We start from the raw sequence: 26,721 nt of genomic DNA, 5'->3' as shown, positions 1-26,721 counted from the left end.
GAACATCAACGAGACAGAAATCGTGAAGAAGATGATGCATGTCGCCCCAGATCACAACGAGCAAGTCGCAATTTTGATCGAGATATTACTTGACATGAACGACCTAACGGTGGAAGAGGTGAACGGAAGATTGCGCAATATTGAATAGAGGAAGAAGAATATCGCTTCACCTGTCGACAATCAGGGTCGTCTTCTCCTCAATGAGGAGGAATGACTTGTATGCCTAGAGCTCCGTGAGAGAAATGGGTCCTCCAGTGGCAAAGGTGGTAAGAAACCATGGAAATCTCGCGGGCGCACGCGCGAGAAAGAAGGTGATCAAAAGAAGGAGTCGACTAATGGCAGACCGATCCAGTGCTTGAGCTGCGGGAAAAAAGGCCACCTGAGCAAGAATTGCTGGAGCAAGCTCAAGAACAAGGAAAAAGTCCATGTGGCCCAATCCAAGGAGGATGAGCCGACTCTTTTCATGGTAAGCGCACCGGTCTTATCCGACGTCCCCAATTCCAAATCCACGAAAGTAACCGACGACGTAACTGCTCTGGTGAGGATTGTCGGTGAGGGGTCGATAGATCCCAAGGAAGACCACATGGCACCGGCTGGGGAGCCAATTCAGCTGAAGGAGGAGCGAGTGTTCGCTCAAATCGGTGAAAGAGGTGAGCAGCAAAAGCACCGACGATGGGTACTCAACACAGGGACAACAAACCATATGACCAGGCCAGGTCTGCATTCTCCGAGCTTGTCTCGAGAATTTGTGAGATAGTTAAGTTCGGCAACGGCTCCGTCGTCGAGATTGAAGGGCGCGGCACCATCCTGTTCGCCGACAAGGTTGGCGAGCACCGAAAGCTGACTAACGTCTACTTCATCCCGAGGCTCAAAGCTAACCTTATGAGCTTGGGTCAACTCGATGAGGTCAGCTGACACATTTCCATCAAGCGCAGGCTACTCAAGATCCGCGATGATCGACGATGGCTGCTCACGCAAGTTCGGTGCACGACAAACTGCCTTTACATTCTGGAGTTGGAGATAGAGCAACCGGTCAGCCTCTCGGCTAGGATCGAAGAAGTAGCTTGTAGGTGACACGCAAGATACGGGCACCTAAGCTTTCCTGCTTTACAAAAACTACACAAGGAGGAGATGGTGCACAGCTTTCTGGCAATCAAAGGCGTGAACAGACTGTGCGACGGGATATCTCATCGGCAAGCAGAGGTGCACTCCCTTTGCATCTCAGGCATCCTACTGCGTCGGTGAGCCGTTAGAGCTCGTGCATGGCGATATCTGCGGGCCTATCAAGCCAGCGACCCTAGGCGGTAAGACCCTCTTTCTCCTGCTAGTCAATGACAAAAGCTGCTTCATGTGGCTGATCCTGCTGCAAGCAAAAAGTGAGACGATAGAGGCGATTAAGCGCATTCAGGCACGAGCGGAGGCTTAATGCGAGAAGAAGATGCAAATGCTGTGCATGGACCGAGGCAGAGAATTCACCTCGGCGAGCTTCAGCAAGTACTGTGACGAGCTTGGCATACAGTGGCAACTAACGGCGCCCTACTCCCCCCAGCAGAACAGGGTGGTGGAACGCTGAAATCAAACCATCGTTGAGACAGCAAGGTCATTGCTGATGACGGCCAGGATGCCTGAGAGGTTCTGGGGAGAGGCGGTAATGACAGCCGTCTACCTTCTCAATCGGTCGTCGACGCGAAGCCTCGACGGGAAGATGCCACACGAGGCCTGGTACAACAAGAAGCCAGCAATACATCATCTCCGAGTGTTCGGCTGCGTCGCATACATACATGAAGGACGTGTGTCCCCACCTCGCCAAGCTTGATCCCAGGGGGTTGAAGGTCGTCTTCATCGGCTACGAACTCGGGAGCAAGGCGTACAGGCTTTATGATCCTGTGGAGGGGTGAGCTCACATGTCGCGAAACGTCATCTTTGACGAGAGCACCTTCTGGCAGTGGAATGACGTGATCGAGGCGGACCAAAACCTAAATCAATTCACGATGGAGTATCTCGTCACCGAGCCAGGAGAAGGAGGAGCACAACATCAGGAATCGTCACTGTCGCCAGCAACTACACCGGGCACGACTACGCCAATCCCAACCACAACTCCTGCTGCACCCCATAAACCAGTGTTGTTCACAACACCACGTACTATGGATTCAACACTAGATGCCGATCACGATGATGGTCTGGTGGCCAGGTAACGGAGGATGGAAGACCTACTAGGAGGAGGTGAACCACCTGGACTAAAGACGTGCGAGCTTGAAGAAGAGGTGGCCGAACAAGACGTGGAGTCTGGAGGACATGCCGTCGGGACACCGAGCCATAAGGCTCAAAATCGGAGTTCAAACAATAAGGTAGATATACCATAGGGCTTTAGGAGGAGATTGTTAGATAAATCTCTATTGTTTAGTTAAAATCATTTCTATTTTTTTTTTTTTGTTAAAGTGATCTCTAATTCTTATATAAGCCAAGTGAGTGGAATAGCCACGTGGAGGAGTGGGAGGGCTTTAATGAGTTCTCATTTTTTTTTCTATTCTTTGGATATATTGTTATTTAAATATGTCAATTGAATGACAAACAGATTTCGGGTCTTCAGCGCATACTGTCTCTCTCTTTTGTTTTTTTCGTTATTTTCTTCTTCAAAGATTTTCCTTCGGCTTTTTTCCTCGTCAACAATTTTCTCCGATTTGCTCAGTCAAAAACAACATCCGTTGAAGAAAGCGGACTTCACGTCCATGTGGTGGACCTCCCAGAAATGATGTGCCGCGATTGTCAACAATAGGCGAACAGATTACAACCTTGCCACCGGTGCGAATACCTCTTCAAAGTCCACTCCTTGCTTCTGGACGTAGCCCTTCGCCACTAGACGGGCCTTGTGTTTCATAACTTCTCCCTCCTCATTACGCTTCAGTTTGAAGACCCATTTGAGCCCTATGGCTCGGTGTCCCAGCGACATGTCCTCCAGACTCCACGTCTTGTTCCTGCATTGCCTTCAACCAGCATGGGTTTCTTTCTGCTTCGGTGAAGGTGTTTGGTTCATCCGCGCTAATGGCATGCAGTTCGGCCACCTCCTCTTCTTCGAGCTCGCGCGCCGCTAGTCTAGGTGGTTCACCTCCTCCCAGTAGGCCTTCCATCCTTTGGTACCTGGCCACCAGACCATCATCGTGATCGGTATCTAGTGACGAATCCGAAGTACATGGTGTTGCGAACTCCATTGGTTCAAGGGGTGTAGCTGCAAGCTTTTATCTAACATCGGCAGACCTCGATTCGTTTTTCTTACAACCAATAGTGAACCTATTCAGGCCATAGAAAGGATATCAAACAATTCTCGACATTCCAGTGGTAAGTAGATTGTATATTGAGGTTGTTTTACCATCTAAAAATGTCACAGGCAAGGATGGATTTAAGAAAAGTTGTAACGCGGAAAATCACGTTTTCGCAGGTATATAAAAGTAAAACGACCGTCAGAACACTTGGGAAGAGAGATAAATGCAATCGGGTCGTTTCGAAGAAGACAGTATTTTGGGTCGGATTCGGATTCAGATTCGAAAACCCATTTGCAACCTAATCATCAGTTTGGTCTAGCAGACACAAATCGAAACCCGCTGCAGCAGCCTAGTAGCCCACTCGACCCAATAGTAGTACAACCCATGACCCGACAACGTACACGACCCACATTCACACGACCCAACGTCGTGACCACGCGCTTGTAAAAAAAATTGACCCGAAGTCTGTGCTCTAACTCGAAATGCAACCCGCGCATGCATCAGCTACCCTCCAACGACTCGTGTTACTGCCTGCAGACACTGACTCCTTTGACTCTAGTGGCTCAGCTCAGAATGGCTCCTTTGCCAAAAAAGGCTTATTCGGCTCAGATTATAAATTTCCACACTAATATAATGATATGATGACATGATGATGTAAGATGCATGATGATGAGATGACTTAATATGATGATATTCCATATTAAGATGATGCACATGTACTAAATGCCATGGTGCATTATGACGAAGAGTTTTCTAAGACAACCCTAAATGATATTAATGATGATAAATGTATGAAAGTCAATGCAGGCATATTATCTAGAGTAATATGTAAATAATATGTAGGGTTGTGTCATAAAATAATTTGAGATGAAAACCATAGGGACCTCATATATTGAGTGATCATATACATCGGGTTACCTTTTCATTTATGATGATGAGTATGGACACGTACACTATGATGATGATGATGATGATGCATTGCATGATATTCGAGGGTTTCCTGACCTCCGAACGTCCGGCTACGGACAACTAGCCTGACTATGATGGGTCCAAGGGGGTGCAAACGACCTGGGGACTCACGCTCGTACATGTGGATCATGTGTAGGGAAGTACTACACATTCAATTTTTGTCCGGACTGGCTCACCTCTATGATGGTTTTAACGATAGGTCCCTAATCAGAAGTTGCATGTGTTTGCATTCCCTTACTCCAATAGTGGGGTCACTTACGGAGTATTTCTTAAAATACTAAAGTCATGTGCTACTTCTTTGTCAGGTAAAAGCAAGGCACCCCTATACGGCCGATGATGACATCACAAGTAAAACCCATGGCACATGCATAAGACAGTGGTATTTAAATTATTAGACTATAGATTAGTATAGGTCATATTTATTTTCAATATTTACTTTGTTTTATTTAATATTTCGTTTGCATCACTTTATCTTTCCTTGAAAACATGTAAGTCCATAATAATGTTTAGCAAATATGTTTTTAAACCATTAATTTTGCATAAGAGAATATATTATGATGGTGGTAACGATTTTAGGTTAGCAGAAATCTAGGATCGTTGCACCTGAACTAATCTGACGTTGGCTTTAGTAAACACAAAATATATTAACAAACAAATTCAAATAACTTATTCAAGAATTAAGAAATTTTTCTAAAGAAAAGATTTGGTAAAGTATTTATTCTTTCCATTTTGAAAATTTAAATTGGGTAAATGAGATTGAAAATAGTTTTACGTGTGGATTTAGGTTGTTTAAATGGAGTCCATTCGAGCTACATTAAGTTAGGTAAAATGTCACATAGGTCTTCTTTTAAGCGTTCTAATTTGAAAAAAAAAATTATGATTAGACGACAAAGTTTAAAAATGTGTCTATATATGATTGTGTAGTAGACGACAAACAACCCTTTATAAAGTTTAAGAATTATGTTGGAAAGAAAATAGAGAGAAAAAAAAACCTTAGTTCAATATGTGAACGATGAGTTGTATTTTTTTAAAGTGCATTATCGTTCATTTCAATTGGCTTCTTTTATTGTAATTGCTTAGGACGATATTTTCAATTAAAAAGTCGTAATCAAAACCCTATTCTCAACATCTTTTATTAAGTTCAAATCTCATACTCTTTTTTCTTACTCATTCTTTCGAAACTTCTCTTAAAAATATAGAACGGTTTAAATATTTTCTCACTTAGTAATCGTTCTAGTATGGTTTACCTCTCTCTTTGCTATTTGAATATTTTCATCAAAATTGATGAGTGTGAATGAAAGAGAGAGAGAGTTAGAGATTGATTAAGGTTGTGATTTGGACACAAAAAGAACATAACCTTAGGAACCACACGTGAAGTAAAGTAGTGTGTGTTTGCGACAGACAACCTGTGTGTCCCAACATGGGATTCCATACCATTATCCAATCTCCTCTCCTTTTTACTAACTATCCATTTCTATGTTCCATGTGGGGGACTACCAATTGTTTATTGTTTCTACATTTTACTTTATTTCTATTCAATTCTTGCTATTCTAACGCAACACATGTCATATATTCTAATTGTTGTCTACTCCTTTTTGTTGTCTAATATTTATCAACTTTTTTCTTTTAGGCTATACCTAATATTGATTCCATTTTCAATTTAGTGAATAGATACGATGATATGATAATATTTCGAGACATATTTATGAGGATAAAAATTGGGTTAAAAGATGCGAAAAAAATATTGGTTCATTGAAACAACTCAGTTGGTAAAAATTAACCCTACGCACAACTTACCTAAAGTTAGAAAGATGTCGCGCTCTAACTGCATTTGTTTGGAAAAATAACACGGTTGAGGTTTGTCTATTTTGAATATGGTTAATGTAATAGTCTAAGCCCACTGCTAATACATATTGTCCTCTTTGTGCTTTCACTTTCGGATTTTCCCTTAAGATTTTTAAAACGTGTCTGGTAGGGAGAGGTTTCCACATGCTTATAAAAAATGCTTCCAATGTGGCTCTGATACCATTTGTAACAGCTTAAATCCATGCTAGCAGATGTAGTTCTCTTTAGGTATTCCCACAACGTTTTTAAAACGTGTCTAATAGGAAGATACCACATCGATTGGAGAGAAGAACGAGTGCTAGGAAGGATGCTAGGCCCCAAATAGTGGAGACCTCCGTCTACTTGACGCGTTTTAAAAACTTTGAGAGAAAGTCCGAAAGAGAAAACTCAAAGAGAACAATATCTACTAGCGGTGGGTTTGGGATGTTACCGTTAAAACAATGCTATAATTTGTAATTTATGTGTATATATTCATATCATTCATTGACTTTCCGTTAAACTTAAGCACCAGCTAAATTTCGTTAAAATTTACTAACAAAAATGGTATGATTTGCAAATATAAAACTAAAAACAAACTAGGGATGTGATTTTAAATTATACCCAAATATTGTAGTAATACATTAAAAATAAACAAGATCCATTTGGATGATTAAAGAATAGCCTTAAATTTGGGAGGAATTTGTGGGACAGAACATGTCAAATAGACAGATACATTGGACCATATCCATCAAAACCTTAAGAAGGCATGTTCAAACATAAGAAAGGACAACGTATTTCGATAAAAGTAAGATAAAAATGGCATTATTTTAATGGTTGTTCTTTGAAGTCGGTCTCTTTCTGATATAATAAGATGTGTTTTGTTTTTTTTAATAACTTGGGTAACCTAAGGCCAAGTTCTGGTTTGGAATGCAAAGTTTTTATAATAATTTGTGTCAGCTAATCATCTTACCTTAAACTTTGTTGAAGCAATATTATTGTGTTTTTATTATTCCGGAGGTGGGTGATGATGAAGATCCAAGGAATTAATTATTCCACATTATTGTAAAGGTGATGATTGAGAATGTCTTTTAAAAAAATATAAACTATTGAAATTATCTTATTTGATCATAAATAAGAGAGTTGAAATCCATTAAAAGATTTGGAGGTCGAAGAATGAAGATACTACTTTGTTTAAAAGTACGAAGGAATGAAGATACTACGTTTAAAAGTACGAAGAATGAAGATACTACTTTGTTTAGAATCATTGATCTCGAGTCTACTTAGTGAAATGCAAGCTAAAACGGTCTGAGAAAGAAAAATTGTAATAAAAGTTCAAACATATGTTTTTGAATGCAATTTCAAACCTTATAATTTACAGAAATTGCCAACCCCAATATAGACTTGGAAAATTGTTGCTCATGCAAGCTGTTTTTACACCTAATACATTCATTGCACTTTCCTGTAACGACCCTAAATTTCCACATACTCAGAGTCGCTACTAACATCTCATGCTCATCTATAATGCGGAAATATAACTCTTACATGAACATAGTTGATAACGTAAACTTTCAAAAAAAACGTTTAAAACAACTTCTTCTCTGGAAAACACAGCCATGGTCTTACGTATTTAAATATGAAATACTGAAATTTAGAGAAAACAAAAACAAATACAAAATAATTTAAAACAATGAAATGCAAACCAAACTATTCTAACTTAAGACTAGAAATTTAAATATGCGTCTTGCCTTTACCTGATGTGGCACACGGCCTGAGTATTCACTCAGTAAGTGGTGTGGTCTTACTATAGGATAGGCAAAGAATACTCAGTAAGTGGTCTTACTATAGGATAAGCTAAATAATTGTATGAGTTATGATGATGTGTGGATTATGATGCTTGATGATATGTGCGGTATATACATATTTTGTTGAGTGATGCTTGATATGTTTGACGCACGTTGTGAGTCTAGTAAAATTAGTTTACCCCCACTGCCATAATATGTCCCATATGGTCTACTGAGACTGAAAAATACTTTCCAACCATACATCTAACTTTCATAAAAGGTAACTACAGAGGCCCTAATAACAAGAACTTGAGGAAGCAAAAGCTAAAATGTATCCAACACGTAGCAATTTAGTATATGAAGGTGGTACTGGAGTTATTTACACACAATTTAATATGCTTTTGCTATGTCTTTGAGAACCAGAGATAGTAAGTAACGCCTAATCAATAGCTTACCGTTCTCAGAGATAGTAAGTAACGCCTAATCAATAGCTTACCTCAACTCTGATGGGACAAAGAATGACAAATTTTGTTGAGCCCCTCAAACTGAAAAGCATACACCAAAACTGAGACTCATGTATTACAAGCATGGATATGAACCAATTTGACCATTGCATTCTAGAACACAAAATATGGTTGAAACTTTATTTTTGTTTCTGATTGGGAAGACGAAATAAACTTTGGCGGAAGTAATGCAACGATTCTATCAACCGAGCTTTTTGTCTGAACCTCGAGAAATATTGAACCATCTCTTTTTGAAAGATCTTTCTTTTTCATCTGAGGTCCCATCGTCTCCTTGATTCTCAACCTTCGAATTGTCGCCAGTAGATTTACTACTACTTCTATTACTCGTAACACCAGCTCCGATAGGATTTGGTGCTTTTGTGATGGTGAATGAAGCGTGCATGCCACACCGTTGTTTAAGAAGCTCGTCCACCTGAGTTTCAAAACTTTCAGAAATACAGAGAGCATATCCATATAATAAACATAAATAACTTTGTGTACTTGGAATCCAAATGCCTAATACACAATACAACTCACTTTGTTTACGTAAATAAAAATGTAACAAGCTTAATGGCAGACTGACAGTGAAGTTATAACAAACCTTTGGTTTCAATCCCCATTTGCATCGCTTTTCGTAAGGAATTCTTGTTAAAGAAATCGTCTCACTTTTGAGATAACAACAGCAATGCGGATTCTATTAGCCTTCCACGCTTCTCTTTCAAGCTGGAAGCAGTGTTTCTCAAGACTTCAGGCACTAATTCCTCCATATCACCAGATTCATCATTCTGCACTGCGTGGAGCTCCCTATTCAAATATGTAAGAAGACTAGCCTCTGCCATGTTGACAAGACAGACTGCAGGGTTTGTGCACATAAATTTCGTCACCATGAATGCAGCAAGAACAGGCTGATCAGCCTTTACAAGCTCTGATATAAAGATAGGGAAGGTAATCTTCCTAAAAAGAACCAACTCTCTCCTATTGTTAGTACTTACACTCCTCCCTTTCTGTTTGAGGCATGGTAATTGGTCGCTACCAGAAAAGTTTCCCACCAGATAACAGAGATAGGAGAAAGTGTTATCATAAGAAGCATTGATGACAATGGTTGATACAATTCCTGAGGCTAATACAAGCAATAAAAGATCAAGGTCTCCGCTTAGTTCATCTGAGATTCCATCTCCTTTCAATTTGCTTTCAACTGCATTCAGACTCCGCAATCTTAATGCTTCATAAGGCAACAACATCGCCAACTTCAAAGTCACAAAACAATCTTTATCGTTCAAAATGTCGCACAGGGTTTTGGCATCGTCTTCATCAAGCAACATTCCACAAGATTTTGACAATGATTCATCAACCAATCTCAGCACATCCTTAGACCGAGAAAGTGAAATGAGTTTTTTGAAAATTTCAGTCCAACAGACATGTAGAGGGTGAGGTGTAGGAGCCGGGACAGTCTCACTCCCTTTACTCTCTGCCGGTTCCACTTCCTGAAAGCTTTCCCACCCTTCATCCCAACCATCAACACTCCAGTCATTTCCTCCACTGACTGCTACCGGGGGGGCTTCAGCTTCATCTCTCTCAATCAGGAAAAGTCCTTCCCATTCTACCAAAATGGCCAGCAAAGTATCTGCATGGACATCTGTAGTTGCAACTGCACACAATTCCATGAAGCAAGAAACTGTAGTCTCAATGCTCGAAAGGTCATCAGACGTGACTTCTAAGCTAGGTGAGATTGTCGCTGCAAGCTGAGTTGACTTTAGGGCAACTAAAGTACTTGTAAACCTGCTAGAAGTATCTTTATTATCGTCTGATGTTGTTGCAATACTTGTTAGGTCACTTTCCTTGGTTGTATACTGGAATTGTTCCCAACCCTCCCAAGGTAAAACATTATACTGCAACTCAGACGAGAAACCTTTGATATTTCTACCTGTGATATACTGCATAAGCTCTAATACATACACACGGACAGAACTTGGTAATTGCAGATTATCAGAGAACTCAGCCATTCTTTCCCAAACTTTACCTCTGGTACTTCTTAAATTCTCCAGATCACCTTCCAATCTACTAAGTGAAGATAATAGATGGTGCAGATTCTGGTGCTCATGGGAGTAATTGACCAAGTCAAGTAGAACAGGCTCCAATATTTGCAGGTATATATCCTGGATCCCAATCTCAGTTCCAGAATTCAATGCAGTGGGATATAGTGACACCGACTCAGAAAATACCTGTTCTACTGCTCCAAAACCACAACGAGAGAAAATCATTGCTCTGCAGAAAGCAAAAGCTCCAAAAGCAGAATCATCTAGTAAACCATAAGTCGCATAGCTTACAATGGTGTTCCAACTCTCACTTGGTGAGACACTATCCTCTGTAACCAATCTAATAAGAACCTTTAGACAATTCTTTAAACATTCAGGATTCAACTTCAAACATTCACCTCTGGTGTCAGTTTTTCTCATTTCATCCAGCAATCTAATATAAAAATTCAAAAGGATGATAAGGCACTCCTGCCATGCCGAGTTGTCAGGTATATCTCCATAGTTACTATATAGGGGTAAAAGTATAGTGAAATACTGTTTCATAGCATCCAAAGCATCTGAATGAGACAACAATCTAAGATAAGTAGAGCTCAAGTCATAAATGTGGCCAAGTTGACTAATAAAAGCCTGAAAATTCTCCGGGCTTCCGTTCTTGAAGTCAATGCTTATTCTAGTTTCCAAAGTCGTTAACAGTTTCAGGATGTAGTGTTTATAAATGTCCTGGGAACATATGAGACCTTCCGGCACTGGATCAGAATAGATACCAGCAAGGGTCTCCACCATTTGTGCCAAAGCTTCTATATTACCATCGTCAATGTGCAAGTAGATTTCACGGCTGAAGTGTTCGAAGTTCAGCCCACTTAATCCAGCAATATTTTTGAAATTGAGATCCTTTATGATGGCTACACGCCTGCATTCTTGTTCAACAATTTTGTAGAAATGAGCCAAACCCAAGCTGGAGGCATGTACTTCGTCATGTTGTGCCTTTCGTGGTAACCATCCACCTTTTTCCAGCTTCAAGTAGCAGTCAGCGAGCAACCCATATATACAGTGTAGCCGCAACTTATTAGTCCCATTAATAGATGGGTACACAACCGTGGAAATAGTTTCAATGGTTTCTGCAGCACAACCAATAATCTCCTCTCTGAATTCTGAGATTTCGACCATAATATCCTCATTGTTCCAAGCCTCTGAAACCAGGATAGAACTTAGATATTTCAGTAGCACCTGCAGGAAAAATTATTTTTCATGGTTAAAATAAGGCCAATGTCTTCTGTACTTGCACTTAAAGATATCAAAGCTAGCAAACCTGAATACCTCAGTGCGATTCATGCCATAGGTATTAGCTAAATTAAGAATATCCTTCAAAATATGTTTCTTCTCCAAATTTACTGATTCAATTAAGGACAGAACAACGCTCTCAATGTAATAACGGTCTCCAGATAAAAAACGTGATGTTTCAACACCAGGAATAATATTCTCCAACGCTCTAGAATGATCAGCTATACGTTTCTGTTCTTCTAGCTTCAGTTTCCACTCCCGCCAAAATGTTGATTCCACCTCATTACTTTTTCTACTTTGATCTGAGAACAAGAAAAACATGAAAGAAGTTTTCAACACAGGAAGCATTGTAAATAAGAATAATAATAAAACATCAAAATAATATAAAGAGCAAAGCTAATAACCAGAGCTAAAAGTGTTCTTTTCTTTAAATTTTTCAAGAACCAGCTGCCTCCTTTGGGTTGGACCATCGCATGCAACTCGAGAGTCATGCAACAAACAATATGTCATTCCCACAGTCATAATGCTACTAGCTTCTTGGTAGTCTTCCCTTGTCCGTAATTGCTCTTCAAAAACTTCAACCCCATTGAAGGCATCCACCAGATTCAACAACAGCAAACAGCCAGTCAAGTCTGCCACCTTGGTAGGAGATTCAATAACTGATTTTGCAAGAGAGGTGATCAAGCTGTCTTTAGGAACAAACCCATTCCTAGCAAGCCATGACAATAGAGTAGCAATAGCTTGCGTTTTCAAACTTGAGTATTCTGTTCCAGGATCCAGTTTCTTAATTTCTGCATTCTTACTCAGTTCAAGCAACCAAGGGAGTTGCAAATAAGCAAATGACAAAATTTTTCCATTCTCTCTCAGAAAGGTAGCCAATTTAGTCCTATTTTCAACAGGTAGGTCTTTTGCAACAAGAAGTAACCTATTCACAGTACTTTCTAGAAAAGACTCTTGATCGTTCCGACCAACACCATCAACTAATTCAAAACAATCTTTGAATTCACCAATATTTTGAATATTGTTTCCTTGAAATGAGGAAAGCAAAGAACTTTGTACTGGAGGGTTTGAACAATCTGTGCCAGCCATCACCATTAATTTTGCGCACTGCCCTTGCATATCAAGTTCTTTCCATGCATGGAGGAGTTCAGAAATTGATTCCTCATCGCAGTGGCTCAAAGAGAAACCTAGTAGGTGCTTTCGAGAATTAATATCCATATTCTCAAGGGAAGGACCCCTTGCTATTGCAGCACACAAATCCCAAACGGAACCATGCCCTTTCTTTGTTAAACCAAGGCAGAGATCAAATGCCAATTGCAGATCACCAGCAACTGCAGCTTCTCTAGCTATAGCTTCTTCAACTGCTGATATCTCGGTTGGAGAGCTCAATCCAAGAAGCTTGCCAACCTGAATGAGTTCTTCAACATGTATATAAGCTCCAGGCTGACTTGAAATTGCCATTTTTATTATCTCCATTGGATCTTTTATTTGTCTGAATTGCACGGGCAGAAGAGTCACTCCAAGGCTTGGTAGTAATTCTGTGAGAGCATCAATAATATCAACCTCCGCTTTGACATATCTACTGCTTGGAAATATGTTGAGACACTCCTTTGCCTTCCAGACCTGTAAAAAGATTTACCATGGCTATCATTAAACTAGTATGCACTAATTGGTAGGGGGGGAATCCACAACAAACTACATCCTAGTTTAGGGTAGAATTTAAGTCTACTACATTTAGGGCACTAAGTTTTGTTATGTATAGGTTATTGCATTCTTATCCTTGACCTTTTTCAAGAGTACGAGATACAAACAATCTCCCCAAAATAAGATACGAGATAAAAAGACATGCAGTGAGTTAAGATTAATTACTCAAGTTCTCTTAAAAGTATAGTGGCTGCTATAACTATTGAAGTCCATCCAACCAGATCAAATAATACATACTAAAATGTTCACAAGAGAAATACTATAAATAATTGGAAATAATATCAAATTCAACCATGCTTACGGTGTTAACACAGTGTAGTTAAGTTCACATTTGGGCTTCCAGTTACCCATCGAGTAAGATGTCATTTACTCATCTTAAGGATGAGATATAATTGTTGTTCAGGTAATAACTGATTAATTAAAATTATGAAAACTTACTTCTGGACCGTTAAGACTTGAAGCAGAGAAAAAGTACTCTCTAGCAGCTTGAATGACAAGGTTTTCAGCCTTCTCTGCTGACAAAGAGACCGAACTTGTACCCTTCAAGTAGTTTCTTGCAAGCGAAAATTTCCCAGCTTTTAACAGTCCACGACAAAATTCTACCAGCATATACTCCAGGTCCAAAAAAGGAAATGCCTTCTCCTTCAGACACAGCATGTCATGCCACATATTTGTCCAATCATTGTCCGATCGACTGGACTGTCGACGAATAAACTTTGAGAGTATGAGGCGCATAATTTGTTTTACACCTTTACCATCATCCTGACCTTCTAAGAAAAATTGCATTGGCTTCGGCACCTGGAACGTTAGAAAGCAAATTGGGTATTGTTGAATTTGACGTAAAGAGGGAAGAAAACAAACAGTAAAGAGTTTCAGTTTTATAATACTAATCTCAACTGGTTATGATAAGTCTACCAACCTGGTAATAGGACAAAAGCCTTTGTGCTTCAACGTGGCCTTCTGCCAGCTTGAGCCTTCTTTTCAGGTCATCAGAGGATTTAGTGTCTGAAGTGATTTTGAACATAAACCAATTGCGATTTAGAGATTATCAATGACTGAGCTGTAAATACAGCAGGCGGCAGAGCAAACAATTATGTAGCATTAATGTGCAGATAAGATAGCTTTACAATATAGAAGCATCAACGTTGCGAAACAATTGTGGAAAGTAGACCTCACTACTACTAGGGGCATCATTTCGGAATCAGCAATTGAGGAATTGGAACCCAGCTAAAATGCTTTGGATGAATATAGTCAAAGCATTCGAATGGCCATAGAAAGAAACTATTGGATATTTAAAGCGAAGGGAAAGGATCATAGGGAAGTTTGTTACATAGCTGAAAACCATTCGTGATCTTTAACATTATTTTTTGTTATTACACGCCCACTGTAACTCTGGTTGAGTTGCTTTTTTTTCTTAACCCCTTTGGGTGGGATCTAGAGTTATAAGATAACTTTTCTCAAACCAGTGGGAAAAAAAAGAGGGAAAAAAGTATTAGTTTAAAACTTGCATAACTGAAAAAGATTACGACACCAATAAAGTTAAATTACCTTGTATTTGAGGTAGTTTTGACAAAATGTCTGCCATGGTACTCCATCTATCAGTTAGAGTAGATAAATATATGCACTGTAACGCACAGTCAACAGCTTCGACGTCACTCCTAAAAAACTCATTAGTTTTGAAGTCTCTGCACCCTTCTTCAATGACCAATAGGCATATCTCCAACTTATTTTCCGAAGCTATTTCCTTCATCCATTTAACTAAAAATGATTCATTCATATCTTGGTTTTCCAAAAGGTCAGATTCTTCTTCTTTAGGAACTGAGGTCATATCAGCGGTTCTTTTTCTCATGAATGGAACTGCTTTTTCAACTAACCTTCTGATTACACTTTCCTCATTTATACCCTTTAGCATCAATTTAAATTTATCATATGAAGACAACTGCTCCCAAGAAACAAGATCAACGCAGATATTATCATGGCTTCCTTCAGAATAAATTAGCTGATGCAAGTAACGGACATCCTCACACGATTCTTGTAATTCATGAATACCTTTTTGGTTAGCACAATCAAGCAAGCAGAGACAGTTTTCCAGCTGTCCACTCAAAGTATCAATGTCTCTAGCTCTTTCCATGTACCACATTGCAAGTTCACTAATTGAAGGCCAGATAAGTCCAAAATATTTCTTGACAATAGGTTCAGTTCTAATCTGTGAACTAAGCTCATGATTTTCAGGTAATTTCATTATAAAGTTTAACATTTTCTGACATTCAACCCAGTCCTCTTCCCTCACTGCAATGCTAGTAGGAGGAGACCTTCCAGGGAGAAGCTGCAAATAAGTCCGCACAGGAACTGTTTCAGGAATAGCAGATAAAATTTCTAACAAGAAAGGACTCATAGAATATGTGTGGCGCTTGAACAAGAGGTTTAAGGCTCCAATCTTTCCATTTTTTGCAAGATGAATAGCAGCTTCCTTGATAGGCTTCATGCGGAAGCTACTATATTCCTGCACAGAAAACCTGATGAAGTTGCGTTGTCAAATTGCTAGTCAAATAAAGTTACAAAAACAATGAAGCTTCGTGAAGAACCCAACACAGGTGTGCAATAGAAATGAGTCAAAAAATCTTATAATGTTCAAATGTACAATCCAGTTCAATGACTAATCATTCATTCTTTCTCGCAATAACCATAAATCTATTACAGACATGCTATATCTACAATTGAATTGGTCAGAGACTCCCTTTCTCATAAAAAACAACGAATAATAGGGCTTATTATCAATAGTCAATATAGAATAATATTAAAATATTTCTCAAAGCATATACCTGCCCATATTTANGTAGGAGGAGACCTTCCAGGGAGAAGCTGCAAATAAGTCCGCACAGGAACTGTTTCAGGAATAGCAGATAAAATTTCTAACAAGAAAGGACTCATAGAATATGTGTGGCGCTTGAACAAGAGGTTTAAGGCTCCAATCTTTCCATTTTTTGCAAGATGAATAGCAGCTTCCTTGATAGGCTTCATGCGGAAGCTACTATATTCCTGCACAGAAAACCTGATGAAGTTGCGTTGTCAAATTGCTAGTCAAATAAAGTTACAAAAACAATGAAGCTTCGTGAAGAACCCAACACAGGTGTGCAATAGAAATGAGTCAAAAAATCTTATAATGTTCAAATGTACAATCCAGTTCAATGACTAATCATTCATTCTTTCTCGCAATAACCATAAATCTATTACAGACATGCTATATCTACAATTGAATTGGTCAGAGACTCCCTTTCTCATAAAAAACAACGAATAATAGGGCTTATTATCAATAGTCAATATAGAATAATATTAAAATATTTCTCAAAGCATATACCTGCCCATATTTATGCCAAGATATGTTTCCAGTCTGTCCTTAAATTGCAGTAACCGGAGTCTAGCCAGACGGAAACTCCATATTTCATTGCTTTCAAGATCTTCTACTTCAAGAAACTGGTAATGGTTGGTTAGTTTCAGCCCAAAATCAAGCATTGCCTTTACAGAATCTTCTGTTGGTCCAACTTTTTCAATACATTCAGAAAGGATGAAAACCTGATCCTTTATCTTTGACAGATATGTATTCATATCATTAGTTCCTTGATCAGAATGCAGCCACTGTGACTTCAGAATTTCATCTTTATCCAACCCATAACAATTAGCAAAGTTCAAAGCATCTTGATACTTCTGATTTCTAATGAAGATATTGTACATTTCCAGAACAGATCTCCGTGTGAGTGATAGCAAGCTCCACTCCAACCGGGAGATGTCAAGATTATTAATCGACTCTTCCATACTCTGGTCCGAGTGATACATGTCACCACGTTCGTTATATTTAGCTGGATCTGACATCCCTTTATTTTCTGAACACTCTAAAAGAAAAATTTGGCCTTCTAACTGCTGTACCCTTTCTATAATAGGCCTAGAATACAAAGGACTGTCCTCCTGAATTTTTATACCACTGAGGATGTTAATCATAGCAACAAGTCCACTTCTCCTGGAAATTGCAAGTATGTGATCAGACCACCATGTAAAATCCAAAATGTCACTTAAAATCCTATTTGCTCCATTTAATGTCCTATCTGTCGCTTGAGATTCATGTTTCTCTTGAGGAAAAAAACTTGAAATGGTAAAGGGCTCCCTATGTAGATTAAAAATGTACAATTGTCCCGTCACATCTAGAGTGGCAACGAATTGTGCCTTCGGTGAAACTTGCAGCTTTGAATATGATGTTTGACCTTCATATCCTTTTGGTATAGTATATACACCGTCAAACTGAATTGAATGTAACAGCTCCAAATCAAGTATCCCGCTACGCCAAAGAGACAGATAACATGATCCTGGAAAAAACATTGAAAATAACTACATAAACATGTCCGATTATAGTTAAATGCACCATTTATAGGATGCACACATCACATAGAATGTTCTACTTCATAACAGGAAGATTTATTACATGGAATGTCAGGAAATGTTCCCGTTCACTATATGCACCTGAAAAGGGACTTAAAAGAACTATCTGGGAAGAGAAAGAGAGAGAGAGATGAAACTCTGACTGAGAAAATACTGAAGCTTTATTAGAGCTATCACAACGTTTGGTAAAAAAGAAAAGAAAAAAAGTAAAGAATGAAGGCTGGCAGAAAAAATCGATTGGCAAATATTGGCTCCATGGAAAAAAACTAGACCCTTCACTAGTGTACCAGTTCACATAAGAAGTATAGGCAAAGAACTCAGAAGGGTCTCAGACACTCATGTAAAGCAGACAACCTTCGACTATGGGGAACCAAACTTATAGGTCCAAAAGTGGTAGCTTAAGTTCACAACACTGATATGAACACGTACAATTAGTATAAAAAGTAACCATAGAAAAAATAAGATGAAAGAAAACTAATTCTGGACTGCCTTTCAATAGAAATTTTTTTACGTTGCAGTTAGTGTTTAAATTATATTATTTTCTTTCTCATAGTTCCATGATGGCAGCTTAGAAATCAAGCATAAATTTTCTTTTCAATAATTCAAGAAAGTGGTACATCTTACCAGAGTTTCTACTGGAAGGTATAGAGGTGCTAAAACTACCAACAATGATGAACAAAGAAAGATCAGGATAATAATCAAAGCAGAAAACTCTGTTTGGAAATTGGCTCTTTGCGGTCAATACACTGTTCGAGTGTGCTGCGGGAAAAGATATAGTTGGCTCTTTACTGATCTCCATTTGTCGAATAGAACCATCGGATGCAACAATGATGAAGGTACACCTGAAATATAGAAGTTGACCAGATTACACGATTGATCAAAAAAACGAAACTAGAAATCCCAACTAAATACTACACAAACCAGAACTTCTATAAAGCCAATCTTGGATAATTGCTTACAAGTAAGATCTCCGAGAATCAGAATCCTCCTTCGCAATCAGGCCTATTATAGGCAGAGAAACCTTTAATTGCCTCCCTGTAACTCTTGATATTTCTTCACCATTTGATTTGATAAAATATATTGTATTGGTATCATCAACGACTCCAAGAACATTGCAACTTTCAGACCATGCTCCCATAGTGAATGAATTAACATTGGTGTCTGATGCATGGGAAGATGAAAATAAACTATTTTTATTTTTCTCTGCTTGCTCAACTATCTGTGACATTGTCTTAATATAATGAATAAAATTAATTATTCCATGACGCTAGAAAAGACCAAACAATAGGAATTTGGGGAAAGAAATCTTTAATGAATGGTTTGGATTAGGAATTAGGTTTAATTCATATAAGGAATAAACTAAGTAGGGCATAGTAACATACTACTTCTGGACAAATTTTACAAATTCAATTGAAATATGGAAATAAAATGAAAAAAAATGAGAAAAAGAAAGGATAAAAAAAAAAAAGGAATAAACGTAATCCAGGTTAGTTATTGAAAACTGATTTTTCTGTCCTTTACAAAGTAGACTGTACGATATTGAATTTGACAACTTCTAAAGTAGTTATACTTCAAAAAGTGATTTGCAAAAAAAATTCATAAGAAAAACAATACCCAAAAAAATGCCAAATGGGTCCAAGTAGTCATCTTCCTTCCGCAATATCGTTATCTGATTTCCAGTAGCCACTGCAACACGTTCCCCGCTTGAAGAAATAAATAACGATACCGATCTTTCTATTCTCTGCGGTTGGTTATATCCAATCCATTTATCCCTGAGTCTACCTGCCATTGCACGTATCAGGACAAAGGTAAGAATAAATTCATAGAATATCTCAAAAGAATGAACATTGTCAAGAAGCTTAGTCTTCACGAACAAATCAAGGATCGTTATCTTGAAACGAAGTGATTTGAATAACACAGCCACTCACAAGATACACATTCTTCGATAATAACTTTCGACATTTCGTATTCATCTTAACTTGAATTGATCCCAATTACATCACAATTGAACAGTAAAAGCTTTCAAAAACGATTGATTTACACAAGCGTGGAAATTCAGTTGAGCAACATGCCAATTTGTGGAGAGAAAAATTTGTCTGAAAATTGAATCCGAACGAAAATTGCACAGAAATGGAGCATACCTCCAATGCGAAACAGAGAAGGGAAACTCCCTTTGGGACCCGCGATCGCCTAAATGCAAACAGAGAAATACACATATAATACAACAACAAGGAAATCCAGAAAAACAAATTGAACACTACGGAATTGGGGTTATATACTACGAATCAGTGAGAGGTAAGAAGAAAGGAGTGAAGTACGGACCTGGTGAGGAGGATAGTTGGGACGAAATGGTCTCGAGGCGTGGCGACGAGTTTCGTAAAGTACTTTCTGTTCGAGCTCCTCCATGGCCAGATTTGAGTTTCGCACAGAAATCACGAACCAGAGGGAGAGAAAGGGGCCAGATTATGGGTTTACCAAACCCCGAAAACCCGAACTGATGACCCAACCCGAATTATAGGGGTTGGGTTGACTCAAAACAGAAATATATAAATGTAAATAAGAATATTTATATATTAGTGGATACGCCAGAATGGTCATTCGGCGTTAATACAAAGCTGCCGTGCGCGGGTTCGAATCTTGACGAATACCTTCTAATATTATTTTATTTAATTTCATATACATTATTTTTATTATTTTATTTAATTTCATATACATTATTTTTATTATTTTATTTAGTTGTTATATTATTTTATTATTTTGTTTAATTTTTTTATATTATTTTATTTAATTTATATCATTTTTATTTTATAAAGGATAAAACTTAATATATATTTCATACTTTTTAAGTATATATATTCTATACTTTTTTAAACACGAATAAACTAACGAACCATTATCCATATATTTTATACTATTTCTTTTTATATTATTTTATTTGTTTTCTTTTATATTATTTTATTTATTTATTTATTTCTATTATTATATTATTTTATTTAGTTTCATATGCATTATTTTTTTTTTTTTTATTTAGTTTCTTTTGTATTATTTTATTATTTTATTTGGTATCTAGTATATTATTTTATTACTTTCTCGTTATATTAATACGGATATGTACAATATGATATCTATGTACATCATGATGTTATGTGGGCCCCTTTCCTTCAATAGCTTCAGAAACATGAGTATGAGCTAGTTGAAGGCCAGACCCACGGGAACATATATATGGATCTCCTAGAGGATCCATGTATAGAGAAGTACTACACATCCAACTGTACTCAAACGGAATAACAGAGTTCAAGGTCATGATCTTTTATGTAAACATAGATCCCATCATGATTGCATGTGATTGTATTTTCTAACCCCAATAGTAGAGCTATTTACTAAGTATTTTTTAATATTCAATTCATGTGCTATTTCATTTTCAAATAAAGGTAAGACACTCATATATGGATGATGACGTCCTTGTGCAGGTCAGGGAAATAAAGTCACGATAATCACATTTTCATTAAGTTGTAGCCCTTAGGTTAGACTAGGGCATATGCATTTTTTTTAATTGTTGTTATTTCTATTTCACTATTTCGTTGACATGTATAAAAGTATGGGGCACGCATCATCATCCATGTTATGCTAAGTTATACCTTGTGTATGTTATGTGGTGTTATCTCATGTTTATAAGCTATGTTATCTCATGTTTATAAGTTATGATGTTGATAATATATGATGCACAAATCTACATACACCACGCCATCTATGAGAAACCTTGGTCCCAAGTTAGAGGCAAGGTCGAGTTGAATGACTTGGCCTAATGTAGAGGAAAGACAAATCTTGCATAAGTTTTGTTTGGTGAGCAAAGACAAATCTTGCATAAGGTTTGACGAAGCCATAAAATCGGGCGTGTAAGGCATGGGCTTCAGACTTCGACTTTGAGCTTGACTCAAAGGTGTAAAAAGACGGACAAATTTTTCGCAAAATAAAACTAAGATAATTTAAATATAATACACATTATATTTATATCATATCAAAATAATGTTCATACATAGGTAGAAAAACATAAAATAAGGAATTGACACAAAATATTTAAAAACAAAAGGGTTGAGGATGATGGGTGAGACTTGTCTATGGCACCTGATCTAGAGCCTGCTCCCACGGCTCCTTATTTACCTGAAAAACATGGAAAACATGGAGTGAGTACAAAGACTTGACAAGTAGCATACTTGTAGGCTCTCAATCGTGTCCTTGGTATGCTAGGGTACCATATTCATTATTATCTTATTCTAGTTCTTGTTATGTATGCCCTTTAGTTATGTTCTTGAATTATGAGTTCTTATCATGATCTGTCCTCTGAGATCTAAAGACCTTAGTACTTTGATTATGGGTTCTTGTCTTTAGAACATGGGTCTTGATCCATGTTCTAGTTCTGAATTATTGTCTCGTTCTTGGTTACTTTCTATGCTTTTATTATGTTCTTGTTTTGTTCTCCAAGACACTCTCCTTGAGATATACGGTACTAATCATGAACCCAACAACTTTTGTCCAAGGCCTCATACATTCCAAGCGACACAGTCTAACATACGTCCAAGGCTCCATGTGTGTCATAATTTGGAGTTAGTTCTCTTCGTAATCTTCTACAAAAACAAACCTGGGATGTGCAGAAACTGAATGGGGTTGGTCTCACTTAGTGAATTTGCCTGGAGCCTCACACTGGAATTTCAAGCTTTTAAGCTTCTTCTTTAATGACGGCCACGATTGGGGGAATAGTCTTGACTCTTTCAACACTCGATTCCTTGATAAATCTTGTGGGTAATCTTGTTTAGAAGGTGTAGGAACAAGTTTAAAGGGAAATGGTGGATAATTTCTCTCGAATTTGGAAGAAACTCGAGAGTAGAAAATTCAAAATGTCAAAGGTTATGACTTACGATTGGGAGCTCAACTTAACTTGATTCTTGTTCCAAATGAAAATCCCAACTTCAGACTTTATAGAGAGAGCTTAAACCGGCTGATATCTCCAGAATCATCATAATTTGGAGTTTGATTTTTTTCTAGATTTTTTGTCGGAAATATCCTCTCCTATCAAAGAGCAAGCAACCTCCAATTTGAATTCTAGCCGGTAGATGTGATGGTGTGTGTCTCCTCTAGAACATACTCAAACTTGGTGAAGACCCAACAATTGCAAGGGAAGATACGAAGTATTTTCTTATCACTATTCACTACCGCGGACCTAATTTTTTGACTATGACATTTTTGTACTTTGAGCGAAGTTTAAAGGTATTCTGGTAATTTGTTATTTTCTTATTAATGTATTATTGTATTTTTAAAAATTTAAACTTTTTCTAAAAATTCAGAAAAATTCTTTCTTGCTCATTCCTTTTCAAAAGACCTTAATTTTGACCTTAAATCCTTAAAATTATTTGTTAAGTTATTAAAATGACTTGCTTAAAGATTCTTGTCCCGTCTTAATTTCTTTTCTTGGATCCTTACTTGAGCAGCTTAATCTTATTTAAGTTACTTTATCCTTATTTTGGGTATTATGGGGTGAAAATGAATATGGAACTTGAGTTTCCCTCAAGACTGGTCATGAGCGTGTCAAGACGATACGTTGTATAGTTGAATAGGTACGACCGTGACACTCAGTGTTTTGTAGAGTTCACGCCAAAATGCCGACATAAAGCATGGATCTCGATCCGACACTACAAACATTGGAACTCCATGCAGTCTAACAATCTCTTTCATGTATAAGAGTGTCCAATTGATATCCACGGTATAAGTTGCCTTGCTAGGTAAGAAGTGCACCGATCTAGTTAGCTTGTCAACGATTGTATTGGAGTTATTTACACACAATTTAACTGTATCCAACAAAAACCAATTTAAAATATGAAGGTATTGTATTGGAGTTATTTACACACAATTTAATATACTTTTGCTGTCTTTGAGAACTAGAGATAGCTTACCTCAACTCTGATGGGAGAAAGAACGACAAATTTTGTTGAGCCCCTCAAACTGGAAGCATACACCAAAATAGAGACTCATGTATTACAACCATGGATGCACCAATCTGACCATTGAATTCTAGAACACAAAATATGGTTGAAACTTTAGACGAAATAAACCTTGGCACACGTAATGCAACGATTCTATCAACCGAGCTTTTTGTCTGACCCTCGAGGAATATTGAACCATCTCTTTTTGAAAGATCTTTCTTTTTCATCTGAGGTCCCATCGTCTCCTTGATTCTCAACCTTTGAACTATCGCCAGTAGATTTACTACTACTTCCATTACTCATAACACCAACTCCGATAGGATTTGGTGCTTTTGTGATGGTGAATGAAGCGTATATGCCATCCCGTTGTTTAAGAAGCTCATATCCATAACTAACTTTGTTAAGTGATAAAAAGAAACTATAATAAATAAACTAAGTGAAACAGAATAGGTGCGCTTTGCTCGGCCACATGCTGAACCTGTTTTGAGCTAACTGCATGTCGAGCGCTTAAGAGGAGCTTGTGGTCACTCTTTCCTCGCTTGTTCCAATCCTAATAAAGAGCCTCAGATCCGACTCTACACTACATATGATATTCAATTTCGGCCCTTACTAGCTCTTTGCTTTGTTGTACAAAGAGCATGCTCGAGGGAGCTACAACGCTCACTGCACGCTTGCATCACCACCAGTTAAATCAAAAAGTGCTTCAAAAAGTGAAATAAGCACGGAGCGATAGTCCAACAAAGTTGGTTTTCCACATACAATGAAACTTAAATAAATATCTATGATATGATTGTCTTTTTCATTGAAATGGAATGGTGCCCAAACTCCCTCTTTCAGTTTGGGCTCCAAGGGAAACTCCTCCAAGCTGCACAATCCTTCATTCATCTAGATCAAATAGACCTATCTAGGCAATTATTCTCCACTAGTAACCCATTCTAACCAACCTGCCTAATCATTTTTGTATGATCAGCTAATTCAAAGGGCTTGATCTAGTTCTAAAGTTTTGAGAATAAATCATTAGCTTTATTGAACAACGCCTTATCTGGTGCTCTAGGCTGCCTACTATATTCAACCAGTTATATGATAAACACGGACAGAAAAGATACAAGCAACAAAAATGTAAAATAGGGGCAAAGATTACCAACCAAAGTACCAAACAGTATGTTAAATTTTAAAAATAATAATAATAAAAAAGATCTAATGTGATACATAGCAAGCTCATGGCGATACCTTTTCCTCCGGAAAAAGAAAGATTCGAGTGTTAAGAGAATTCCGATCCCCTTTTCCATAAAATTTTACGTTGCTCCAACAAAAATTTCACCCACAAACATCTCCTAAATACATTCCAAAATCCCATTCTCATATAAGTCAAGAAATTCCAAGAGGTACTCGTAATGAATCCATCAGGGTTCCATCTCCATTTCAGGAGTTACTCCTGACAAATCCATCTGGATTCCAGACAGCACATTTACAACAGACCAAGTCACAGCCTTGTGCCCTTCTTGTTTTCTACCTCCTCATATGGCATTTTAGGCCATTCGGTTCAGTGGTCCACAATAGATAAGAGGACTTAGAAAAATTCTTCACTAGAATAACGATGCTAAATCAAAACCGAAATAAATTCTTCTCCAGTAACAAAAGAAAGCCCTCAATAACTGAATTTGTATGACTTACCAATTGGTTCATGGACAATTTTATGAGGAGAAACTTACAACACTTGCCCACTTTCAAGATTTAACATGAAGAAGTTAAAAGTTTAAAGTTGAAATGGACTTGTTGAGTTAGGAATAGGGTGATCTATTCCCTTTTTTTGTGTTTTTTTTTTTTAAACAAGAAACAACTTCTAATTGATACAATGAACGAAGAACAAATGTTCAAGAGATATGAACTCCCATAGGGAGTGAAAAAGAAAAAAAAAATAAAAATACAAGAGATTAGTCATGAAAATAAATAAACATTTAAAGAACCAAGAACTATTCCAAGAACTTCGTCTGAAAGATTTAGAGAGCTTGCAAATGAACCATTAAACTACGAATAAGGCTTCAACCAAACATTTTAAACCAATAGCTATTTCAAATCTTCCAAAAACCAAGAATCGGCCACCAACCAACAAAAAAAAAAAATTAACCCATCATAAAGCAACCTTGAAAACTATTCAGCTTTGGAAGAATTATGAACCCACTGAAAGAAGCTTCGAAGAACCATCACTAGCAAAGATATAAAAAAATCTCTTCATGCAAGTCAATCCATATATCTCAAAGAAGCCAAAACAAAAATTAAATATCTCAAAGAAGCCAAGACAAAACTTTGTAAAGCTAAACCATAATGTGGCTCCCTTCTTGAGCCAAAGGAGGAAATTCATGTAACTCAAGACCAAAATCTTCTATCAATGTAAGAAATTTGGCCAGCATAGATGAAGGAAAAAGAGGAGTCTTGTCACAATCCTCGAAATCAACCTTAGAGACCTCCCCATGAGGTGGAGGGTCCTTTGCCAAGTGAATAACTCCTCTTGTTAAACCTAGAAAAAGGGTTAAAAACAAAATGGTTGTTGAGAGGTAAGATGTGAAGGGGAGAATGGTAAGGTGACATTTTGATTGGAGGGTGCTAAAAGCCCAAAGAATTTTCCTCAAAGCATGGATGGACTGAAGAAACTGTCCCTTTTCTACCCTTCCCCTTTCTTTTAATGTAAGAAACCAATGTTGATATTTAAGTACAAAGGCATCCCTGGAATTAAAAAACACATTCCAATGGAAGATTACAGAAGAGGAGTACTCTATAACCACTCAAATTTCAAGAAGGAAGAGAGACGTTACTCTTCAACATCAACAGATTTGCAGGTAAAAAATGTCTCTAAGCCCCAAGGATTCCTGCTCCTTTTAGTGCAAAGCTTTTTCAGTGAGTGACAGCCATGCTTATCCTTACCATGAATATTAGTGATAATTACGCTTCAGATT

At 37.7% G+C, this 26,721-nt stretch overlaps 1 protein-coding gene and 1 pseudogene across 2 annotated transcripts; both read right to left on the bottom strand.

Moving 5' to 3' along the window:
* Positions 1-8,143: 8,143 nt before the first annotated feature.
* LOC111793989 overlaps positions 8,144-26,721 on the bottom strand; it is a 29,079-nt pseudogene continuing 10,501 nt past the window's right edge.
* On the bottom strand, positions 8,148-20,257 carry LOC111793933 (MAG2-interacting protein 2-like). Of its 2 annotated transcripts, XM_023676018.1 has the most exons (14): positions 20,112-20,257; positions 19,931-19,979; positions 19,404-19,571; positions 18,749-18,950; positions 18,414-18,631; positions 16,717-17,716; positions 16,207-16,410; positions 14,907-15,670; positions 14,278-14,363; positions 13,797-14,156; positions 12,059-13,277; positions 11,691-11,956; positions 8,939-11,600; positions 8,148-8,770 (listed from the first exon to the last, which is right to left on the bottom strand). In XM_023676018.1, the coding sequence occupies exons 1-13, from the start codon at positions 20,193-20,195 to the stop codon at positions 9,000-9,002; spliced, it is 7,221 nt and encodes a 2,406-aa protein (XP_023531786.1). In that variant the 5' UTR covers positions 20,196-20,257; the 3' UTR covers positions 8,148-8,770; positions 8,939-8,999. The 2 variants fall into 2 exon arrangements, with proteins under 2 accessions (XP_023531786.1, XP_023531794.1); XM_023676026.1 differs by lacking the exon at positions 16,207-16,410 and having other exon boundaries at positions 14,907-15,874.

The sequence above is a fragment of the Cucurbita pepo genome, chromosome LG01 (assembly GCF_002806865.2).
Source record: "Cucurbita pepo subsp. pepo cultivar mu-cu-16 chromosome LG01, ASM280686v2, whole genome shotgun sequence".
NCBI lineage: Eukaryota > Viridiplantae > Streptophyta > Magnoliopsida > Cucurbitales > Cucurbitaceae > Cucurbita > Cucurbita pepo.
The sequence above is the reverse complement of the archived record's forward strand: the minus strand, read 5'-3'. Positions and strand labels throughout refer to the sequence as shown.

What these genes read in the sequence shown, in the direction of transcription:
- LOC111793933 (XM_023676018.1), bottom strand. Translation starts at nt 20,195, where the DNA reads ATGGAGGAGCTCGAACAGAAAGTACTTTACGAAACTCGTCGCCACGCC. An exon ending in TTCTCTGTTTCGCATTGGAG is followed by an intron (nt 19,572 to 19,930) that starts GTATGCTCCATT and finishes GTGCAATGGCAG; the next exon opens with GTAGACTCAGGGATAAATGG. An exon ending in ATGGCATGAATCGCACTGAG is followed by an intron (nt 11,601 to 11,690) that starts GTATTCAGGTTT and finishes TTTTTCCTGCAG; the next exon opens with GTGCTACTGAAATATCTAAG.